Below are 21,799 nucleotides of genomic sequence, written 5' to 3'. Positions count from 1 at the left end.
GAGAGGCCATCATATGTTGAAATGATCATATGTCGAGGCCATCATAAGTCCAGAAGGCATATTAAGATATAGCTGCCAAACGTATAAGCCCTCAATCAGTCAGGCCGTAGCAGCAAGTGGCACAATGCGCCTATTGATTCAGGTGACCTATCTAAATAGACTGGGGTAAAATGATGACTTTTTTCATTCCCCCCCCCCCCAAAAAAAATTATTATTATTTTTTTAAATAAAGCTATTTTGGCAGGGAAGTCATAGTTCCATGACTTCTTGTGCTTTGGGCGATATAAGTAAGAACTTTCAGGCCATATAACCTTAAACATGAGAACTCTACTATAGTTGGATTTCCTTATATGGAAAAAAAAATGTTGTAAAAAAAATAAAAAATTAAAAAAAATAAAATAAAAAGAAGACAACCACAGCAAGGAAATGCTGTGAAGAAATAACAATCATCAATGTATTCTTATCATTCTGACCATAACATACAGTGACCCCTCAACCTACGACATACGATAATTTCAACATGTGATGGCCTCTCAGAGGCCATCACATGTTGAAGGCAGCATCAACATACGATTCTTTTGTATGTCGGGGCCATCGCATAAACGGCTATCCGGCAGCGCAGACTGTAGTTGGGCAATATGAAATCACCTAATATACGACTGAACAGTGAGCTGCCATATTTATTTTCATTTGGCAGGTCCCTGTCTCACCTACGTAAATACAGCATCGAGTCACATAAAACATACTACTTATCGGATAAAGTTATAAATGTGCAGATTCTTTAGCCCAGTTTTTCCCATCCGGAGTGTTAGGATAGTAACTTTTTTGTCTAATTTTGCTCAGTGTCTTGATAATTAGGAAAAATAAGAATATGTCCCTCTTTGCTACCCCCCCCCCCCCCCCCCCTCGTTCTCACGGAGCCCTGAGGTCAGCATAAGAACTGGCAATGCCGAGCAGACAATTCCTTGTGCTACCTACAGATCCTGGAAGCGCTCCTGTAACCTGAATTATAAAAAGATGGGTATTTTCCAACAACACAAAATACAGGAGGAAAGATCCTGCAGTTTGGATGCGGCAGATTTGCCCATTTATTCCCCCATTCAATGGGGCTAATCTGCACAAGACTACTTAAAGGGGTATTCTGCCCACAGACGGATAGAGGATAAGATTTCTGATCGCGGGTGGATAGGATGACCGTGGGCGGGGTACCCCTTTAATACTGTTTCAATGTCAAGAAAGACACTAATGTCAAATCCACGATATGTAATCACTGAGGATTGGTGGAGGTCCCAGAGGTTGGACCCCTACCATTTATAGAGAATAAAGGGAATCACAGCACTAAACAGCACAGGCAGCAGTTTTTAAAGACCGATTGAATTTTTGGAGATAAACATTGAAGGATCCTATAGAATGACGCCAAACACTGAAAAATGAATAAGCTTTATGGCTAAAAAACTAAAAGCAGAGAAAGAAGAATAAATATAGGGACGCAGCACTGGTTCTGCTTCAGCACCACAGATTCCCAACATCACTAACGCATGCTGCTATATAACACAGACAACTGCATGCGTACACAGGACTACACCAACTTAAAACCAACCCTTTGTGGTTTACCATTTATTTGCATATTCTCACTATTAGAAAAAAAGTGCATAGGCCACGGCAAACAAATTCTAACAGTGAACCAAGAGCGTTTCAACCAAGATTTATGAATGACAGAAGAGCAAATTAATGTTTAGCTGTTCTAGTAATGTATTCTGCTTATAGACATCAGCATTTGGTCCAGCACTTTCCTCCCAGTATCTCGTTTTATGTTAAATTATTAGAAAACCCATTTTCATACACCCTATTAGGGCATACTGACTAACCAGAGGGCAGCTCTGTTCCGGATGCTCAACTCTTGGCAAAAGTGCAAATCTGTTAAAGGAGAACCTGTCCTGTCCTAAATTACACATCTCCTTGATTTCAGTGGTGACTGTGTAATGCTTTATTTCTCCTGTGGTGGCACTGTAGGGCAGCTGAACCCTCGGGTATGTGCACATCGAGAAATAACCACCTGGAGACATTTTGGGTAGCTATTCCAAGTGTAGCAGGCCCCACCAATATCAATTGGCGCTCGGACTGGCTAGACATTCGCCGTGGAGTTCTGCTATAAGAATGGACATGTTCACCTTTTTGGTGGATTCAGAATTTATGCAGTGTGCACAGGACAGCAGAAACCTATTAAAAGTTCTGCTTCGAATAAACCCGAATTGATATTCTTCAGTGTGCGCAATCCCTTACTGCAATGTTTCCCCACAGGTTACAGTCATCACTGGGACTCTCAGCTGGGGGACACTTTGTGATCAACTTATTGTGAGAGTAGGGACTACATAAACAGAAAGAGAACCCCATTAAATTACCATCCCAATAATTCTCAATCATACATTCTACAGTATTCCTTAAATTTACAGACATTACTCACCTCTGACAAAAATGTTTGAGCGGACTTCTGTGCCCCCACGTGTAGCAGGTATTCATAAACATAGAGCGCTAATCTGGGAAAACAAAAAGACAAGGACATTACTAAAGAAACATTTGTATATGACCAAACTCCACTTTATGAAGCATTACTAAAGTTCCTTGACAACTAATATGGCCCCTTACCTTGCTTATTAAGCAAGTTAGTCTGGTTGACCAAAAACTTTATTCCTAAACATGGCACAGCGGGTAAATGCGGGGGGGGGGGGGGGAGCAGCCTCGCAGCGAGAGAACTGTTTCTTGTGCGCCAAGCGCACTTCCTCGGGCTGCCGTAGGCAGCCCGAGGAAGTGCGCTTGGCGCGCAAGAAAGAGTTCTGTCGCTGCGAGGCTGCTCCCCCCCGCATCTACCCGATGTGCCATTTTTATGAATAAGAAAGTTTGCCGCAAGATAAAGGCTTGGGTGAGTGCATCTCATTTCTTTACTCTGAAGATTGTTTGCCGTGCTGGTTCTTATTGGATTGCACCCCCGTATAGCCACCCAGGTGTTTCTATTTTGCTTCGGTCTCCCTTAGACACCATTTGTGGATTGCAGTGCCGGACTCACTTTACCTTTCTTTGTTGCCTATTTCATTATATACTTGCACACTTGGCACAGCTTCAAGTTCAAGTGCTCTCAACATGGAGAAGAGACTTCAGGCAGTGGTTAATCTCCCTTCGGAACCAAGGATCAAGCATGGTACAATCCAATATGGCCAATCTTTCCTTTCCCCGACATTGAGGAAGAGTTAGGACATTACCAAACAGATGGTAGTTCAATCATGCCAAAATCAGTGGGTTCCGCCACTGTACAATGGTAGGGTCTCCTTTAGAGCATTACTGCTCAGGATTCCCCACATTTCGGAAAGACCAGTTGACTTTAGGAGAATCGGGAGGCCCCCATATCCATCAAACGTATAATGTTGGGAAAGTTAAGACTTGGCATGTTGGATGTCAACTGCCTGACCCTTTTGTTCTCCAGTGGAAGTATATGAAAACTAAAACCACTACACGAAAAGTGAGACTCTATAAACACCTTTCCCCAATAGTTTTTAAGTTTCCAGAAGCAGCAGCACTGGAAGAATCTGGTATAAAAAGAAATTATTGATAACTGGAAAGAATAAGCAGATAGAAAAGAAGCCTAAGAGGCATGGCGGTCATTCAGTATCTTTATCCTTCAAGCATATTCCAGTCATACAAATAAATCTCTTCCTTACAACACACTTGTTAAACCGCAACTAATCTCAAGACCTGAAACCACCCTACATAGAAGAGCATTAAAAATGTATGGAAAAGGATCGCTGAGGCAGCACTATGAGAAGAGCCAGAGGGAGCAGGAAATAAAAATACATAAAATACAGCAGCATTAGCAATACACATCCCCAGGAGAATGCTTGACTCTGTACACCACGACAAAAACATTTGTTGTAGCGAGTCCTACAGCATCATGTCACTGAGATCTTCTGCTGTAGATGGGTTCATGAATGTTCAGTGGTATAACATACTCCAGGCATGCGCTTCCATCAGATCTAAAGCTCTTACTAATATAAAAGACTGTTTCAGGTTACTTTCACACAGTTGGGTACCAAGTAGAGCTGGGCGGTTCCACCGTATATAGCAGTATTTCTCTCCCCGCTGTTCTGCTTCTCCCCCCCCCCCCCCCCCACCACCAATTAATTATCAGCCCAGCGCTGCTCTTTCCCCATCAGGGAACTAATCACGTCCCCCTCAAGCGCTGCCTTCCTAGTCCTCCTGTTTGTTGTGGACTGCTGGAAATCTGTACTGTACGCTGTATCCCTATGCCCGGGCTGCAAAAGATAAACAAAATAAACTTTAACTCCCCTTCCTACGTCAGTCTCACGCTCTTCCTGGGGACGGGAATGTCAGAGAGCCTTCAGCCTATCACCGGCCGCAGCATTGTTCCGCCTCAGCCGGTGATAGGCTGAGCCCACTGTCATGTAAGAAGCCGGCCAGAGCTCCTTACATGACAGTGAGCACAGCCTATCACCGGCAGAGGTGGAACATCACTGCAGACAGTGATAGGCTGACTGCTCTCCAAAGTTCCCATCCCCAGAAGCAGGTGAGGCCGGTACCTGACCAATGGGGGAAGGTGAGTTAAAGTTTATTTTGTTTATCTTTTGCAGCCCGGTCATAGGGATACAGCGTACAGTAAAGATTTCCAGCGGTCCGCAACAAACAGGAGGACAAGGAGGGCAGCGTTTGCGGGTGACATTAGTTCCCCGATGGGGACAGCGCAGCGCTGGGCTGATAATTAACTGGGGGGAGAGAAGCATAACAGCGCTCGCGGGTCACATATGATTAGTGGGGACAGCGCTGGGTTGATAATTCATTCATTCCCGAGGGGATGGGGCCAAACCGGTATTGCGGTATGGGGAACAATTCATATTGTGCAGGACAAAAATTTCGGTATTCGGTATGAACCGGTATACCGCCCAGCACTAGGTAACAAGTATGCCAAATGCAATATTTAAGAGCATCACTACGTGAACATTGGGCAATGCTGAATAATGGACCAAAGACTCAAAATACACGAATAGTAACTGGCCATTATACCAGTTTAGGCTATGTTCACATCTGTTTCTTGACTATTATTTCTGTCAACATTGATGGCAACTATGATGAATGTGGACATACAACAATACAATATCATAAGTCAATACATTTTTTGGATGGTTTTCAAGAATCCTCCCCTATGCATGCCTGCCTTTCTTCTCTGGGGTAGGGGTGGATTCCCTTATTTCTCAGTCTTCAGGGGATCTGTGCAGGTCCAAGCAGTCAGACAACTCCTGATCTGCAAGTTGTCCCCGTTTCAGTGAAGTGAGGATACTTACTCAGGTGAGAATACCACTTTCACAGGTAACAAACTCACCAAGACTCTGCATTGGGCCAAGCAAGGGGTGATGAAAATTCCCTTCAGTCCTATACCCTTCTGTAGGGTAGCAAAACCTTGACAATATTTGTGGGCCCATTTTGGTCTTTGCCAAGAAACTTTCTAGAGTTCTAATATTATATTTCACAAACATGGAGTTATAACCTAATTCACAAACATTTGTCAGCATATAACTACAATACAGCACGTTTAGGTTTCAAACTAATTATCAAATATTCTAATAAAAAGTCTTACAATTATTATTATTGTTGTAGTTATCAATTTATTTTGTCATAAAATACTTCTAGCATACAAAAACTCCATAACAGAAGTTTATATATAACTAAGCAGATTAAGTGTACAGTGATCCCTCAACTTACAATGGTCTCAACATACAATAGTTTCAACATACAATTGTCTTTTCTGGACCATTGTAAGTTGAAACCAGACTGAACATACAATGTACAAACAGTCTAGATCTGTAAAACATGTCAATCGCTGGAAGAACCGACCAATCAGAATGGGCATTCACTGGTAAAACCCCTGTATTACTGAAGTGTATGCACTGACTGGTATCTGGTAGAGCCCCCTACAGTATAGGGAGGTACTACAATGTTCTGTACTCCTTTGGACACCAGGTGAGTGCGGCTCCAAGTTACTTTTTTTAGGACATTGCGACATTCTGTACAGGACCTTGAAGAAGCTCCTGTCCTCTACATAGACCAGTGTTTCCCAACTAGGGAAACTACAACTCCCAGCATGCCCGGACAGCCTTCGGCTGTCCGGGCATGCTGGGAGTTGTAGTTTTGCAACAGCTGGAGGCACCCTTGTTGGGAAACACTGACAGACAGTGATTTACAGCTCCCAGCAGCTCTTTCTTACTTTTATATGTGCGGACTTGCTTTATCTATATTAGTTATCCACTTATTTTTCTTTAATCCTCACTTTTTCCTATTTTTTGATGACATTTTGGGTCTTCAGAACCAATTACCATGTTTCCATAGAGTTCTGGTCTCAACATTCAATGGTTTCAACATACAATGGTGGTCCTGGAACCAATTAATATTGTAACTTGAGGGAACACTGTATAATATATCTATGTTTTGGAGCCCTATTTATAGTCACATACGAGAGCTTGCCCTTATTTAAAGGCACACAATATTTAACCACATGAACCCGAGTCTCCTCTGCTTCACTAGAAGTATGCAAACTAAAAACCCAGCCAAAAGATAAAGAGAATATATTACCTCTGATTACAAGATTAGACTTGATTACATCCTACAGGTGCAGACTATGCAAACATTTCACACTTTACATTCTCCATGCAAATCATACGAGCAGACGGAGAAAGCTCCTGGACTAAATAAGACAAAGTCCTTAAAAACGGAGAGAGCAACAACAAATTCAACTCAGTGGAAGGAGTGGCCTAAAAAGACTTAAAAAGCATTACTTTCTGGTGCACGTTTTTTGGGGGTTAAATTAAACCAACTAATACATGGTGCAAACCGTCTAACAGCGTGGCAGATTTTTGACAATGACTCCTGCAGTTTACAAATCTGTCTCATCTTTAGCCTGTCTAGTCTAATTTTACAAATTAAAGTGGTATTCTAGGCAAAAACATTTTATCCCCTATTCAAAAGGATAGGGGATAAGATGTCTGATCGCAGGGGGGCCCGCTGTTGAGAGCCCATGCGATCTCCATGCCTAGAATCGCCTAGAATGCGGGTGCTGAATTTCCAGTTTCGGAAACCTCTGGGTTTCCGGGACTGGGGACGTGACGTCACGCCATGCCCCCTCCATTCATGTCTATGGGAGGGGGCGTGACGGCCGTCACGCCCCCTCCCATAGACATGAATGGAGGGGGCATGGAGTGACGTCACGTCCCCAGTACCGGAAGTTTCCGAAACTGGAGATTCAGCACCCGCATAGAATGCGGGTGCTGCAGGGAGATCGTGGGGGGTCTCAGCAGCGGGCCCCCCTGCGATCAGACATCTTATCCCCTATCCTTTGGATAGGGAATAAAAAATTTTGCCCGGAATACCCCTTTAAGTTTAAAAGTTAGCCAGTTTTTAACCATGCCTCCTAATGATTCAAACATGATCTACAGTTGCATGTTGGTCTATTTTACAGCCAACTATGCAGACAAAGATGTCAGCCGCAGTGATACATATGACAGGTTTAGTCAAATTTAAGTTGATGGTCCGATCTGCCTGATACTAGCTTACTTACTAACATACTGCTTTCTTTTCTGCCCTTTCTGATGTTTTCTTGAATGGTCAAGAAATCCTAGAGTCGAATTATAATGACACATCTGCCATTTTACTAAAATTTGACAACTCCTTCTGCAATACATTCTTTAGGAAAAACTAAGAAAAAAATCTCAGTTAATTTAATACTGTAGTCAATCCCTAATACAATGCTTCGGTATCTTAACAGGAATGGGTCATCAGAGAAACCGTGACCTAAATCATAGTTTACAGATTTTTTAAAAATCATGGATTTTTTTTATTTTCCTATTTGTATATTAAAATTATCCTAAAAATCTTGCTTTTTTTATTCTGGCCACTTAATAAGCTAACACTTCCTGTTCTCTAGAGAACTTTCAGCAGTGTCCTCCTTATCATCACAAGCAGTATAACGGTGAAAGGTTACACATAGATGTATAAGGCAAGGATCATAACAGGAGATGGTCACAGCTTCCTTTATCCCATCCCTGCACAATGACTTCTGCTTAGGTCACATGCCTACAAAAGTTTCCCATAGATGTAAATGGACCCCCTCCAGTCTATTGGTTCCTATGTAACAGCTGTAAAGGATATTTTTAAATGTCGTTGAAAGGGCAAAGTAGAATCTCGGGCAGAATGGCTGTCCACATAATGTACACAAAAATATATGTTTCATTATCTGGCTCTAATCAGTATGAATTAGACTAAAACGGCGGCATCCAAAACACGGAAGCTTGGAGCTTCCGCGTTCGTGACATCACACCACTCCCTCTACATTCATGTCTATGGGAGAGGGAGTGACAGCTAGTACGTAGCAGCCACACCTCCTCCCATAGACATGAATGGAGGGGTGCGCAGATGACTGGGGTGACGTGCCAGAGATCGCAGGGGTCCCTATCAGACATATTATCCCCTATCCTTTGGATAAGGGATAAGAATGTTTTTCGGCGGAGTGCCCCTTTAAGGAACCGGACAATTTTCGTCTTTGCACTTTAATTTTGTCCTCCTCCCCTTCTTAAAATCGAAACACTTTCAATTTTCCACCTACAGACCCATATGAGGGATTGTTTTTTGAGTCACCAATTGTATTTTGTAATAACATCACTTATTTTAACAATCTGCAAGGAAACAAAAAACAAAAAATTATAATAATAATATAATAAATAAAAAATAAATAAAAAATTTTCCGAAACACTGCACTTTCTATGCAGCCATTTCTATGTAGTGCATTTTTGGTAAAATTTACACCTTGGCCCTTAGTTTCTAAGAGTGTTGTGTAGGTTTCTTTGTGGGTTTTAATTCCCTACAATTTATTTTCTACAGTATTTACTAAGGTTTCCCTACATTTCCCACTTTCCCTACACTTTGCTTTTCTTACACATGTTCTGATCTGTCGGGTTTTCCTCAGCTCAAATCCCCCACATTTTCTGTGGAAACCTCAGTAAATATATTGTTTTTGTGAAAATGTTGGGAACACACCCCTTTTTTTGGGATACCACGCCCCTTTTCTGGCAGCCACACCCCTTTTCTGGTTTTCTAAGCAAAATGGAGAGTTAGTCGGGGTTTTTTCAATTCTGGTGCAAAATCTGACGCAGACAGAATTTCTGGCGCAATGCGACAGAATCTGGCACACAACCCGACAAAACTTGTCAGGTTTGCTATAGTAAATGAGGGCACTTATCTTTATTCTGTAGGTCCATACGATTAAAAGGATACCCAATTTATGTAGGTTTTATTTTACTTTAAAAAAATTTTTTTTTTAAATAAATGGATTATAACTACAAGCACCAAAATTTGTATATTTAAAATTGTCATCTTCTGACCTCTATAAACTATTTTTCCATATAGAGGGCTATATGAGGGCAATTATTTTGTGCTGTGGTCTGTAGTATTTATTGGTACCATTTTAATTTTGATGGGACTTTTTGATCGCTTTTTATTAATTTTTTATGGTATATTAAATGACAAAAAAAAAATTAAAAATGCACAATTTTTTTAATGTGAATGCCAACCTTATATTTTAATAGTTTGGCGATTATTGACATTAACTTTATATTTTTTTAGTCCCCATGGGGGGGCTATACCATGCAATCTTTCGATTGCATACACTGCTCAATGCAGAGCTTTGAATCAGCATTGATCAGTGTTAATCGATGCTCTGCTGCTACAGGCTGCCATGGCTGGCTAGGGACATCAGACCATCGATCGGAGGAAGAGGAGGCAGGTAAGGGCCCTCCCACGGTCCTCTCAGATGATCGGGACATTATAGTTTCACCGCGATGATCTCGATCAGCTCCGCTGAGCTAACCGGCAAGTTAATCCAGCATTTTAGACGCCGCAATCAACTTTTATTGCGGGTTAATGCCAGGCATCGGTGTCCTGGCTGCTGATGGCTGTCGGGATCCACCGGGTTAGAAGCATGCTCAGCTAGTGAGCACGATTTAAATCCCGGTAACAGGACCAGGGCGTATAGGTACACAGGTTAAGCATCCTCTAAAACACTTCTTCTAGAAGAGGATAGCTGTGTACGTACAGGATGGCACCTGATAAAGGCTGTACGGCAGCTCAGGAGGCCAATCAGCATTGTACTATGAAGCTGTATAGCCCCTGTGCACAGCAGCATGTGAAATTGATTGTCAATCAGTGTTGCTTCCTGAGTGGACAGTGTGATTTCACAGAAGTGTCATTGACTTGGAGTTACATTGTGTTGTGTTCCCTTTATTTATTTTTTTATGTCTGGTGTCCGGCATATGCAATTCCAGCCTAAATCTCGAAGCAACGGATGACAACATACATCAGTTGTCATCAGTTATGTAGCATCTGGTGTACATTTTTTCTGAACCCCAGGCGGGGGAACGCAGCAAGATGTGGTGTCTCAATCCAGCAAATTCAACCATCCAGTGTCCAATCAGAGAGGCTGGATGATTGTGAACTGTCCCATTCAAATGAATGGGATCAGCTCTGCTATCAGTTTCCCTCCGGTGCACGCCAAAAACCCCGCCAGTTGCCTGATCTATGTAAAGGACGCCTTACACATTGTGTCACTTGAACGAATGAGTCAAAAAGGGCATCAGTGCATTGGAATTATGAATGCGAACATCTATGAATGCATAGAAAGTTTCAATAGCCATGAAAGCAGAAAACAGAACGATTATTAGAAGCTCCTAAAGATAACTGCCCGGAGTAATAGAGCATTTATAGTTTATTATTAATTAGCGTGCTGGTAATTCAGGAATAAAAGAGAAGGCTTGGCACGGCGGCTCCTCTGTACAATAATCAATGGTATCAGTTATGGTCCCAATGCAACACTTATATGGCAATAAGAGCACACACAATCTTCATAATTACTTCTACGGATGGTAATTCATTACACAAAGTGCTGGAAGCTATTAACAAACGGTAAATAAATACAAACATTTCGCATTAGTTTAATTTGAAATTTTTTTTTTTTTTATATAATATATATAATTTTAGTCCGCCATCAAAAATATATCTTGATGTTTTTGTTCGCCAGCCTTATGTCCCCTATGCTCTTGCCAGAGCACTACTTGGGAATACAATAGACATTTAAAGAATGAAGAGAGGGGCAAATCATGCAGCAAATATTTGTAATCCAGTCCCTGATTGGTTTACAAGAATTTGGAAAGCCTTCTTCCTTTCTGCCATGACAAGTCTGAGAGGAGATTACCACTATTGTGGTGTCCTATGATGACAAAACAATAACCCCGGCAGACCACAATAATAACAATAGGTTACATCAGAAGTCCTAAAAACATAGGCTAATGGGTACGATTAGTAGAGGATGATCAGTAAGGGGTGGGGTGATTAGTAACAGCTCTCGGAAGTCTATTGCCAAGGTTTGCGACATTCCTGTTTCTCTCTTCCTAATTTAGAGCCACAATAATGACGCTGGTGTCAGTTAGGAAAAAGCGGCTATTTTTGTGGACACTTCTACTTCATTTTTTGAGCGATAGGAAAAGATGACTTGTACTTCTCCCTCCCGCTTGATCCACTTCTGGCTTTGGCTCAAAAAACAGCATCAGAAACTGTTGTGGGAGTATTCCAATAAATACTGGTGGGGGGGATTTATTAATAATTTAAGAAAAAACATTTTTGTGTAATTTGTGAGCATATATTTCCGCATCAATAAATTATTTGCAATTTTTGCAAATTTCTCAAACATCTGTCAGCACCATGTATTTTAACTAAAGTGACTAGCTAGACATTTTCCACTGGATGTGCATGCAGTTGTAGAGAAATTATGTGTGAAATTTGCATAAAACACAGAAACAGAGCACAAACCGAAAAAAAAAACACAACGACTCCACAAAAGAACAAATTTATAACCCTCCCCCCACTGACTCCCGCCGTAGGATTCACTTTTGGCCTTTAAGATTTTTAGCTAAGGCCACATTCACACAGAACACTGCAGGCACATCGGTGATTGGCAAAGCTTTATCTCAAACAGTAAATTTTCGGAAATACTTTTACATATGTATGAAACATTTATTTTCACACAAAGTCCAGTAAGTGAGGGTGGGCTAGCACTCCTAGATAGGACAGGAGAGGGCACAGAGGGGTGCTAGCCCACCCTCACCTACTGGACTTTGTCCATACCTCTGCTTCAGCTTGGACAAAGCCATGATTTTATAAGCCATGATTTATGTAAAATGGAAATAAAATTGTCTTGTCTTATTAAGTATATTAGATAAGGTTAAAGGGGTACTCCGACGGAATTTATTCTTATTTTTTATACTTTATATATTTTACATCTTGGCAAAACATTAAAGGGGTACTCTGGTGGAAAACGTTTTATTTATTTATTTATTTTAACTGGTGTCAGAAAGTTAAACAGATTTGCAAATTACTTCTATTAAAAAATATTAATCCTTCCAGTACTTATTAGCTGCTGAATACTAGAGGAAATTATTTTCTTTTTGGAACACAGTGCTCTCTGCTGACATCTCTGTCCATTTTAGGAACTGTCCAGAGCAGCATATGTTTGCAATGGGGATTTTTTCCTACTCTGGACAGTTCTTAAAATGTGTTCCAAAAAGAAAATTATTTCCTCTGTAGTATTCAGCAGCTAAAAAGTACTGGAAGGATTAAGATTTTTTAATAGAAGTAATTTACCAATCTGTTTAACTTTCTGACACCAGTTGATTTATAAAAGAAATTAAAAAAAAAGTTTTCCACCAGAGTACCCCTTTAATGTTTTGCCAAGATGTAAAATATATAAAGTTTTTTAATCTGATAATGCCCACTTAAGTCCTATAGAAAAATGGAGATGTGGTCATAACTAAGTTTAGAATTTTCATCAGGAGAGGAAAGAAAGGCTGATAAACGACTGGTCAGAGAATAGCTTCTCTGACAGAAGTTACTAATAAAAGGTGTGAAACCCACCCTATTTATTTTTATAGAAAGACCTATAGAGAATGTGTTTTTTGTACCACAAGCACAAAGCAAGAATAAAATACTTTTCCAAAGGCATCTATAGTCTTTAATAAAGCGATCAAAAACTGTCAACATCTGAAAATATATATTTGCTATGCAGTTCACATTTGACTATGTTTGAAGAGGGGGCGGGGTTAAAATAAACATGTGAAGGAGAAGGGGAAAAAAACCTCTCGGACTGTAATCTACAAAGCGTATCTTAAGAGCGCACATTTTCAAATAGATTGCTTAGATTACAGAGAACTATTAGAAAATGCCACTGCAAAACGCAGGCTCCTATCAGGCAGGTGATTTATATCTATACCTTGAAAAATTGGCAGAGTTTGTTTTTCCAACAATGCTTAGTGAATAGAAGTCAGGACAATGATTCAATTACTGGATAAATGATACACCGCTTCAGATGTGCGCTGACATTATTTACACAGCGTTGCCAGTGGAATTAACTCATGTTCAGCGCAGACTGGTAGCCAAAAACTTGAAGGGACCCCGCTTGTACTCCTCCCATCACTTGTCATATGGGAAAACATCACAGTGAGGATGACTTTTAGGTTAATGAGCAAATAAAGTGGAAACATATGTATTTGTCAAGTTCTCTAAAAATCTGTGAATTTACCAATACTGATTGAAGAAATAGTCTTATCATAGACAACTCCTCCAGAATGAAGCGGAGATGGGCTGATCACTGCGGCTCCAGCTCCTGGCACACAGCAGATTGTGCAATGGAAGCCTTGTCTGGACAAACATTTCCCCTGCAGCGGCAGAAGAGTCTTACAGAACCTCGCTCTGTTCCTCTATGTTGGAAAATTGAAGTTTTGCCATGATAAATGGTATTTGTTAAGAGTGCATTCTGCATTTTAGCTAGTTATATGGCGAACAATATGAAAGGTATATTGTGGGACACCTAGTTCTCTAAAGCAAAATGCTGTCCAAAACACATAATCCAGATGTAGAATAAGGGTGCGTTCACACTGCGGAATCTCCACTCGCTGAACTCAGCGAGCAGAGATTCCGTCTGGCGGCCTCCGCCCAAAAAACTTCGGCGCTGGGGCCGCAGGGCACGGAGCCATCACCATTGATGGCTGAATCCGTACAAATAATGAACATGTTATTTCTTTGCGCGGAACAATTTCAGTGTGTGCACAGAGTGAACGGGTCACCCATTCACACTAATGTTAAGTTCAAACCGCGGAATTCCGTTGTGTGAACGTACCCTTATTGTGCCCACCCCCCCCCCCTTTTCTATTTTCCAGAAAAAGCGCAAACAAACATGGTCCCATACATGCAACATGTTGCCAATCTATTTAAGAGCTGTGTAATAAGAACATAAGGCTATGGGCAGGAAAGCTGGATCATGGCCATAGGATTATTTCAAAAACTGAATACTGGAATTCATAAAACTTTCCATAGGAATAAAATGGATAACACTATAAATTAGCTTCAATAAGGTTCTGAGTTTTTTTTTTTTTTTTCCAGGATCCAAAAACCACAACATTTCAATGGGAAGGCAAAGAAATAAGCAACCAGTTTACTAGCACTAAACTTATTGGTGTCAATATAGGGTATAACAGCGTTAACTGTTGAGAGTCTGCTGGGCCCTATCAGGCTGTGAGCCTGCACTCTCTGGATGATGCAGTAATGGGTAATCACTGTATGCTGCCCTTAAAAGGAGCGAAAATTAACTTATCCTCTATCCATAGGATTGGGGATAAGCAGCTGATCGCGGGGGAGCTGACCGCTGGAACCCCGTGATCTCCGGCTCTCTCACTGAGGTGCACGTGTCGTCTACTGGTAGACGGCAAGTGCTCCATTCATTTCTATGGGAGCACTGATGATGCCCAGGTGCTGTACTCTCGGCATGGCCATAAAAATGAATGTTTGCCGTCTGCAGCACGCTTCTTACTGAGCACCAGGTGCCGTCCTTGAGATTGCAGGGTGGTCCCAGCTGGATTTCTCCTTTAAATATAGTACTTGATAATTCCATTATTTTGCATGTTATTACAATATTTCGGTGTTAGATTTTGGTTTATTAAAGGAAATCTGTCAGTGTCTGATGACAATGATACTCACCTGGTCCCATTCCGTGCTCTGGTTCTCCAGCAATCTTCCGCCATATCTTCTCTTCTAGGTCCAACTTGGAGCAAGGATGGAGCTTAGTGACTTCACCGCTGCTTTTTTCTAGTAGAAGCATGCAGCAGAGAACAGCAGTGGTGATGTCACGAAGCTCCGCCCATGCTCCAAATGCTCGGCTCCAGAACAAGAGATTGCGGGAGAACCAGAGCACGGAACGGGACCAGGAAAGTATCATTGTCATCAGTGTCACCTGCACTACAGGTTAGTGCAGGTCACACTGATGACAGATTTCCATCAATATGTGTTGCATATTCTTACAGTGTGGTTTGGGGTCTGATTTAAGGGGGGGCCTTTGTGAAGTTTGACACCTCTACTTTGTAGTTACACCTCAAGGCCAGTTTAGCTGTTGATGATCTTGTTAAATTTTATAACCTCCAAGTTCACTGCCTCCATCATGATAAACCACCCCCCACTGGCTTTATTTTATTTTATATTTTTTTTGTTTTCTACCTTGATTTTGCTCTGTATTTTCTGCACAGTCTCAATAAGATTCACAGACTGGGAAGGGCAGGCGTGACATCATCCCCAGCAGGCGTGACATCATCCGAAGCCATACAGGGGAGAACTCTTCCCTCACTCTGCTACACACAACCGAGAGCAGTTCAGTGTGAGATAAGCTATGATTGGATAAGGCTTCACACACACACACACCACATCATCCCTCTAGACTGCATTTCCTGAATTTGGACTTCTGCCAGGCCAGTAGGAGTCCAAAGTCTGTGCAAGAGATTGGAGGAAATGTGCTCTGAACAAGTAGGGAGACCTAGTGGCAGCTTTTTTAACCCCTTAAGGACGCAGGACGTAAATGTACGTCCTGGTGAGGTGGTACTTAACGCACCAGGACGTACATTTACGTCCTAAGCATAACCGCGGGCATCGGAGCGATGCCCGTGTCATGCGCGGCTGATCCCGGCTGCTGATCGCAGCCAGGGACCCGCCGGCAATGGCCGACGCCCGCGATCTCGCGGGCGTCCGCCATTAACCCCTCAGGTGCCGGGATCAATACAGATCCCGGCATCTGCGGGAGTTCGCGATTTAAATGAACGATCGGATCGCCCGCAGCGCTGCTGCGGGGATCTGATCATTCATAACGCTGCACGGAGGTCCCCTCTCCTTCCTCCGTGCGGCTCCCGGCGTCTCCTGCTCTGGTCTGTGATCGAGCAGACCAGAGCAGGAGATGACCGATAATACTGATCTGTTCTATGTCCTATACATAGAACAGATCAGTATTAGCAATCAAGGTATTGCTATGAATAGTCCCCTATGGGGGCTATTCAAGTGTAAAAAAAAATTTAAAAAAATGTAAAAGTAAAAAAAAAATGGGAAAAATCCCCTCCCCCAATAAAAAAGTAAAACGTCCGTTTTTTCCTATTTTACCCCCAAAAAGCGTAAAAAAACATTTTTTATAGACATATTTGGTATCGCCGCGTGCGTAAATGTCCGAACTATTAAAATAAAATGTTAATGATCCTGTACGGTGAACGGCGTGAATGAAAAAATTTTTTAAAAAAGTCCAAAATTCCTACTTTTTTAATACATTTTATTAAAAAAAAATTATAAAAAGTGTATTAAAAGTTTTTTAGATGCAAATGTGGTATCAAAAAAAAGTACAGATCATGGCGCAAAAAATGAGCCCCCATACCGCCGCTTATACGGAAAAATAAAAAAGTTATAGGTCATCAAAATAAAGGGATTATAAACGTACTAATTTGGTTAAAAAGTTTGTGATTTTTTTTAAGCGCAACAATAATATAAAAGTATATAATGATGGGTATCATTTTAATCGTATTGACCCTAAGAATAAAGAACACACGTCATTTTTACCATAAATTGTACGGCGTGAAAACAAAACCTTCTAAAATTAGCAAAATTGCGTTTTTCGTTTTAATTTCCCCACAAAAATAGTGTTTTTTGGTTGCGCCATACATTTTATGATATAATGAGTGATGTCATTACAAAGGACAACTGGTCGCGCAAAAAATAAGCCCTCACACTACTCTGTGGATGAAAATATAAAAGAGTTATGATTTTTAGAAGGCGAGGAGGAAAAAATGAAAACGTAAAAATTAAATTGTCTGAGTCCTTAAGGCCAAAATGGGCTGAGTCCTTAAGGGGTTAAACACAAATAAAATACAGAAAACTTCATTTTTTTTAAACAAAGTACATTAGAAAGATTTTTTATTTACCATAAGGAGTGCAATAGCAAAAAAATTTTTTGTGAGAGTGCCCATTTCAGTATAACTGTGTGGTACCTTTTTTTTTTAACCTGAATGAAAGGCAGAAATGATAGAAAATGTCCAGCTCACCCCTCACCTGGACTGTGCTATGGCAGGCACACTAGGCAATGTAGTATAGAATAAGAAATTGTCCAGCGAAGGGATGGGGCCAAAACAGAATTCTTCTTTATTGTTAAAAGCCAGCAAAACAGGAAAAATGTGAGGCGTTTCAGGTATCTAAACGCACCCTTAGTCGTACATGACTAAGGGTGCGTTTAGACACCTGAAACGCATCACATTTGTTCCTGTTTTGCTGGCTTTTAACAAAGAAGAATTCTGTTTTGGAACCATCCCTTCGCTGGACAATTTCTTGTTCTGATCCAGCATGAAAGTCTGCAAAATTCTACTTCGCAAACATGCCGCAATGGAAGCTGATCTGACACACAACCCTTCCACATACTGCCACATTTCGTCATATATGGAACACTCTGGGTCTCCACTATACTGGTTGGCCCATTTGCTTCATAAGGCTATGTTCACACAGTTTTTGGAGTGTGGCCACTTATTGACTCAAAACCAGTCAAAATAGTAATTTTTTCCCCAAATAAAATGTTTTACACATTTTTTAACCCTAAACACTGAATAAACATAGTCCAATATTATATTTATAACATAAGAAACCATATAGAAACATCTGCTCTCAGAAAGAAGGATCCAGCTAGCCCTTGAACACTGAAGTTGCCCTCTTCTTCTTCAAGGATGCTCTGGAATCAAGGCCTCAAGCCTCATGTATTAGACTCACAGAGCGCAGGTGCTGCCATCCTCTCAAATAACACTACTTTCTTCCCTGCTCGCTCGTGTTGGTGTTGGATACAAATGTTTCATGATCTAAGAATTTGTTTGTTACTTGAAAAGCCCTCTGCTACTCACAACAGTAACAACTTATAATTAAACATTGGCAGGATACAAGTCACCGGCGCAGATGCCAAATTTACAAATCTTCCCGTACAAAACAAGTCATTAAGTCAGTACTTCCCAAAGCTCCTGACACTACCAGCATCCCGTACACAAATGCCGGGAACACTTATCCCTCCAAGGCTGGGTTCACACCAACATTGTGTCTTACACTGTTCTGTTTTATCAGAGAAGAGCAATGAAAATAATGGTGGTGCCGGATCACTTGTATATTAGATACAGATAGAACCTAATAACTTTAATGGGATCTATCAGGAATCCAGAATTTTACCAGACAAAAAAAAATAAAAAAATGTATAAATAAAAAACACAACAACATGCAGTGTGCTTCTTTATCCAGGATGCTTTGAAAAAAAACAGTTATGGAAACTCCAAAATAGCTGAAGAGCTAAAAACTGCATGACCTAACACCACAAGGTGAGCTCACACTTTGCAGTAAAGTGTTGACAAAACTTTTTGTGACTAGTTAGTAGATTTCAAAAAGGAAGAAGAAAGTATACTGACTTGCCCTGATCACCCACCGCATTTATCCACGATGCCCTTTCTTGGCTGAGCTGTGCTTCCCCTTGTCCAGTCCATTGGCTGATAAAGCCTTTTGAAATGAAAGCAGGATGCACTACTGCGTACAACCCATTTAGGGATGCATGAAAATAGAAAAAAAAAAAAAAACAGCCCTCCCAAATCCATAAAAAAGTACCCTATTTTTCGCCGTATAAGACACACTTTTTGTTCCCTAAAACTGGGGGGGGGGGAGTTGGTGCGTCTTACAAGGCGATTACCTGCGGACCCGCCGCTAATACAGGACATCACCGATTGCGGTGATGCCCTGTATTAACCCTTCAGACGCGGCGATCAAAGCTGACCGCCGCGTCTGAAGCGAAAATAACACTAACCCGACTGCTCAGTCGGGCTGTTCGGGACCGCCGCAGTTATATCGCGGCGTCCCGAACAGCTTACAGGACACCGGGAGGGACCTTACCTGCCTCCTTGGTGTCTTCTCCGTGCCGGGATCCCCTGCACTCTCCTTCGACGTCATCACGTCGTCGCGCACGCCGTCATCCAATAGGAGCGGCGTGCGTAGCGGCGTGATGACGGCGACGGAGAGCGTGGATCCCGGGGAAGAAGAAGTCCAGAGCGTCGGGGACATGACGGGGACGCGGCGACAGTGATGGAGCGACATCCAGGGCGTCCGGAGCGGCGGGGACACGTGAATACTACCTCCTATACCAGTGGTCTTCAACCTGCGGACCTCCAGATGTTGCACAACTACAACACCCAGTATGCCCGGACAGCCATTGGCTGGGAGTTGTAGTTTTGAAACATCTGGAGGTCCGCAGGTTGAAGTCCACTGTTGGGTTCAGAATCTTTATTTTTTTTATTTTGCACCTATAAATTGGGTGCGTCTTAAACGCCGGTGCGTCCTATAGGGTGAAAAATACGGTACTTTATTCTTACATTGGAAATAGCATAAGGATGGAAGTGTCTTTGGCAGAAAACAGCACGGATTGACCCGTTTCGATGCACTACCCAAGAAAAAAAATTATTCTGTCATCCTACTTTGCATGCTATATTATTGCAGGGGAGAATACAGTGCCTGATGAAGTTACCATACAATGGAACTACAGGAAGGTTTGATCTGTCTACAAGAAGGTTTAAGGGGCCCATTATAACCCTCTTGCATCTTGGTACAGGTCACACTGAACTCCATCGCTTCAAGCAATGTCCAGGGAAGGCCACACTATTTACTAGATTGATATGCAGCCCTTTACTGCCATCCCTCGTCGACCACGCATACCCCTATTACACAGGACTAGGGACGACAAGTGATGATTTGTTGACGGGTTAAAGGGGTTTTCCAGGAATTTCTTTTATTTGACTATGCTACAGGGGCTGTAAAGTTAGTGTAGTTCATAATATAGTGTCTGTACCTGTGTGTGACGGTTTTCTCACAATTCTTATGCGATTTTCACCCCACTATTTATTTTTAACAGCATACAAAATGACTGCTGTCTCGGATTTTTCCCAGCTTGCAATGTGGTCGATACCTGACTCACTAGTCAGCTGATGACAGGGAGTCTGTCTGCTTCAATGGGTGGAGGGATCAATCTGAAACTAATGCAACAGCTGGAGCCACCCTGATTGAAAACCACAGGTCTGCAGCTCATTTATGTTTCAATGGGTGGGGTAGCTGATGTGTGGGAGGGAGGAAAATTGAATCATGGGATCTGTAGTCAAACAAGAAAACTGAAAACAGGAAATACAAGTTCAGTGTGTTATGGTAATCTCACAACATAACCATTTAGCCCAAGACAAGTGCAGATCCTTCCTAAGCATGTCCATTACTGCCTGCCAGGTACATACTAAGATCACCTTATGCTGGATAACCCCTTTAAAATTACCCGAACAGCCAATAAAAAAATCTGATTGCTTTCCCTATTACACAGGGCGATGTCGGCTTGTTCAGTCAATCGGCATCACATGTAATAGTTTCCTTAGAAATTTCTGCAGCCAATCTACTGTGTGAGAATATACCCATAGGATGCCCTCACATTTTAACATATATTTAGCTTATCAGATGTAAATAAAGCAGTAGAATCTTGTAAATAATGGCTGAATCTGTCGCTTGTGACCTTAATTATAGCTAAACGGCAAAAAAAAATTGGATTTCAGAAATGCTAAATTCAAACAGATGGCCACATTTAGGTAGATAAGAGCAGGTCTTCACATACAGAGACGTACATGCTGTGCTTTCTAATGTTTTCTACATCTAAAGGCTGAAATGCCAGAAATGTACGCTTGCAAAACAGAAAATATCAGTTCAAACAAGCAAAGCTAACCAGGCTGGAAAACCCATATTTATCAGCATTTATATCTAAATAGAAGGCCCTCGGCTAGGCTCACACCACATTCTGCCAAACGTATGCCTATACATATTCCTACATCTGCCCTGTCCTACTTCATTGTATGGGATCTTTTTCTTGGCATATGGTTTTATACAGTTTTATTATGTATGGCTGTGATATACACATTTCAATACAGTTTAGGCATAGATATACTACATGCACACCATTCTGGTGTATAGAATAACAATTCCGAGTTTCTCTCTGAGGCCTGGTTCACATGGCAGAATTTCTGCACTGAATTCTGCATGATTTTATAGTCAATTCACTTCAATGAAATTCCTGCAGCAGAAATTTAGCTGTGTGAAATGGACAGTGGAATCCCATTGGCTATAAATTCATGCCGAAATTTCATGCAGAATTAAGTTCGGAAATTCTGCCGTGTGAACCTGGCCTAAAAGATGCCCAAACACCGTCATTAGCTGTCAGTCGAATGTTACCAGGGCTGACAGCCATCTTCACCAGTTCCCACATACACAGCTTGACCAAATGTTCACGTACAGTGGTCCCTCA

General features: G+C 41.6%; 1 protein-coding gene across 4 annotated transcripts in view; it reads right to left on the bottom strand.

Annotated features, from left to right (window-relative positions):
- The window catches only part of SSBP2 (single stranded DNA binding protein 2), a 214,851-nt gene that overhangs the window by 146,210 nt on the left and 46,842 nt on the right, over positions 1–21,799 (bottom strand). For all 4 annotated transcript variants that reach the window (XM_056539123.1, XM_056539132.1, XM_056539142.1 and 1 more), the window contains exon 2: positions 2,465–2,537. In XM_056539123.1, coding sequence (XP_056395098.1) covers positions 2,465–2,537 — 73 coding nt within the window. The remainder of the gene's footprint in view (positions 1–2,464; positions 2,538–21,799) is intronic.

The sequence above is a fragment of the Hyla sarda genome, chromosome 1 (genome assembly GCF_029499605.1).
Source record: "Hyla sarda isolate aHylSar1 chromosome 1, aHylSar1.hap1, whole genome shotgun sequence".
NCBI lineage: Eukaryota > Metazoa > Chordata > Amphibia > Anura > Hylidae > Hyla > Hyla sarda.
Note: the sequence above shows the minus strand (reverse complement) of the source record. Positions and strands in the feature narration are given on the sequence as shown.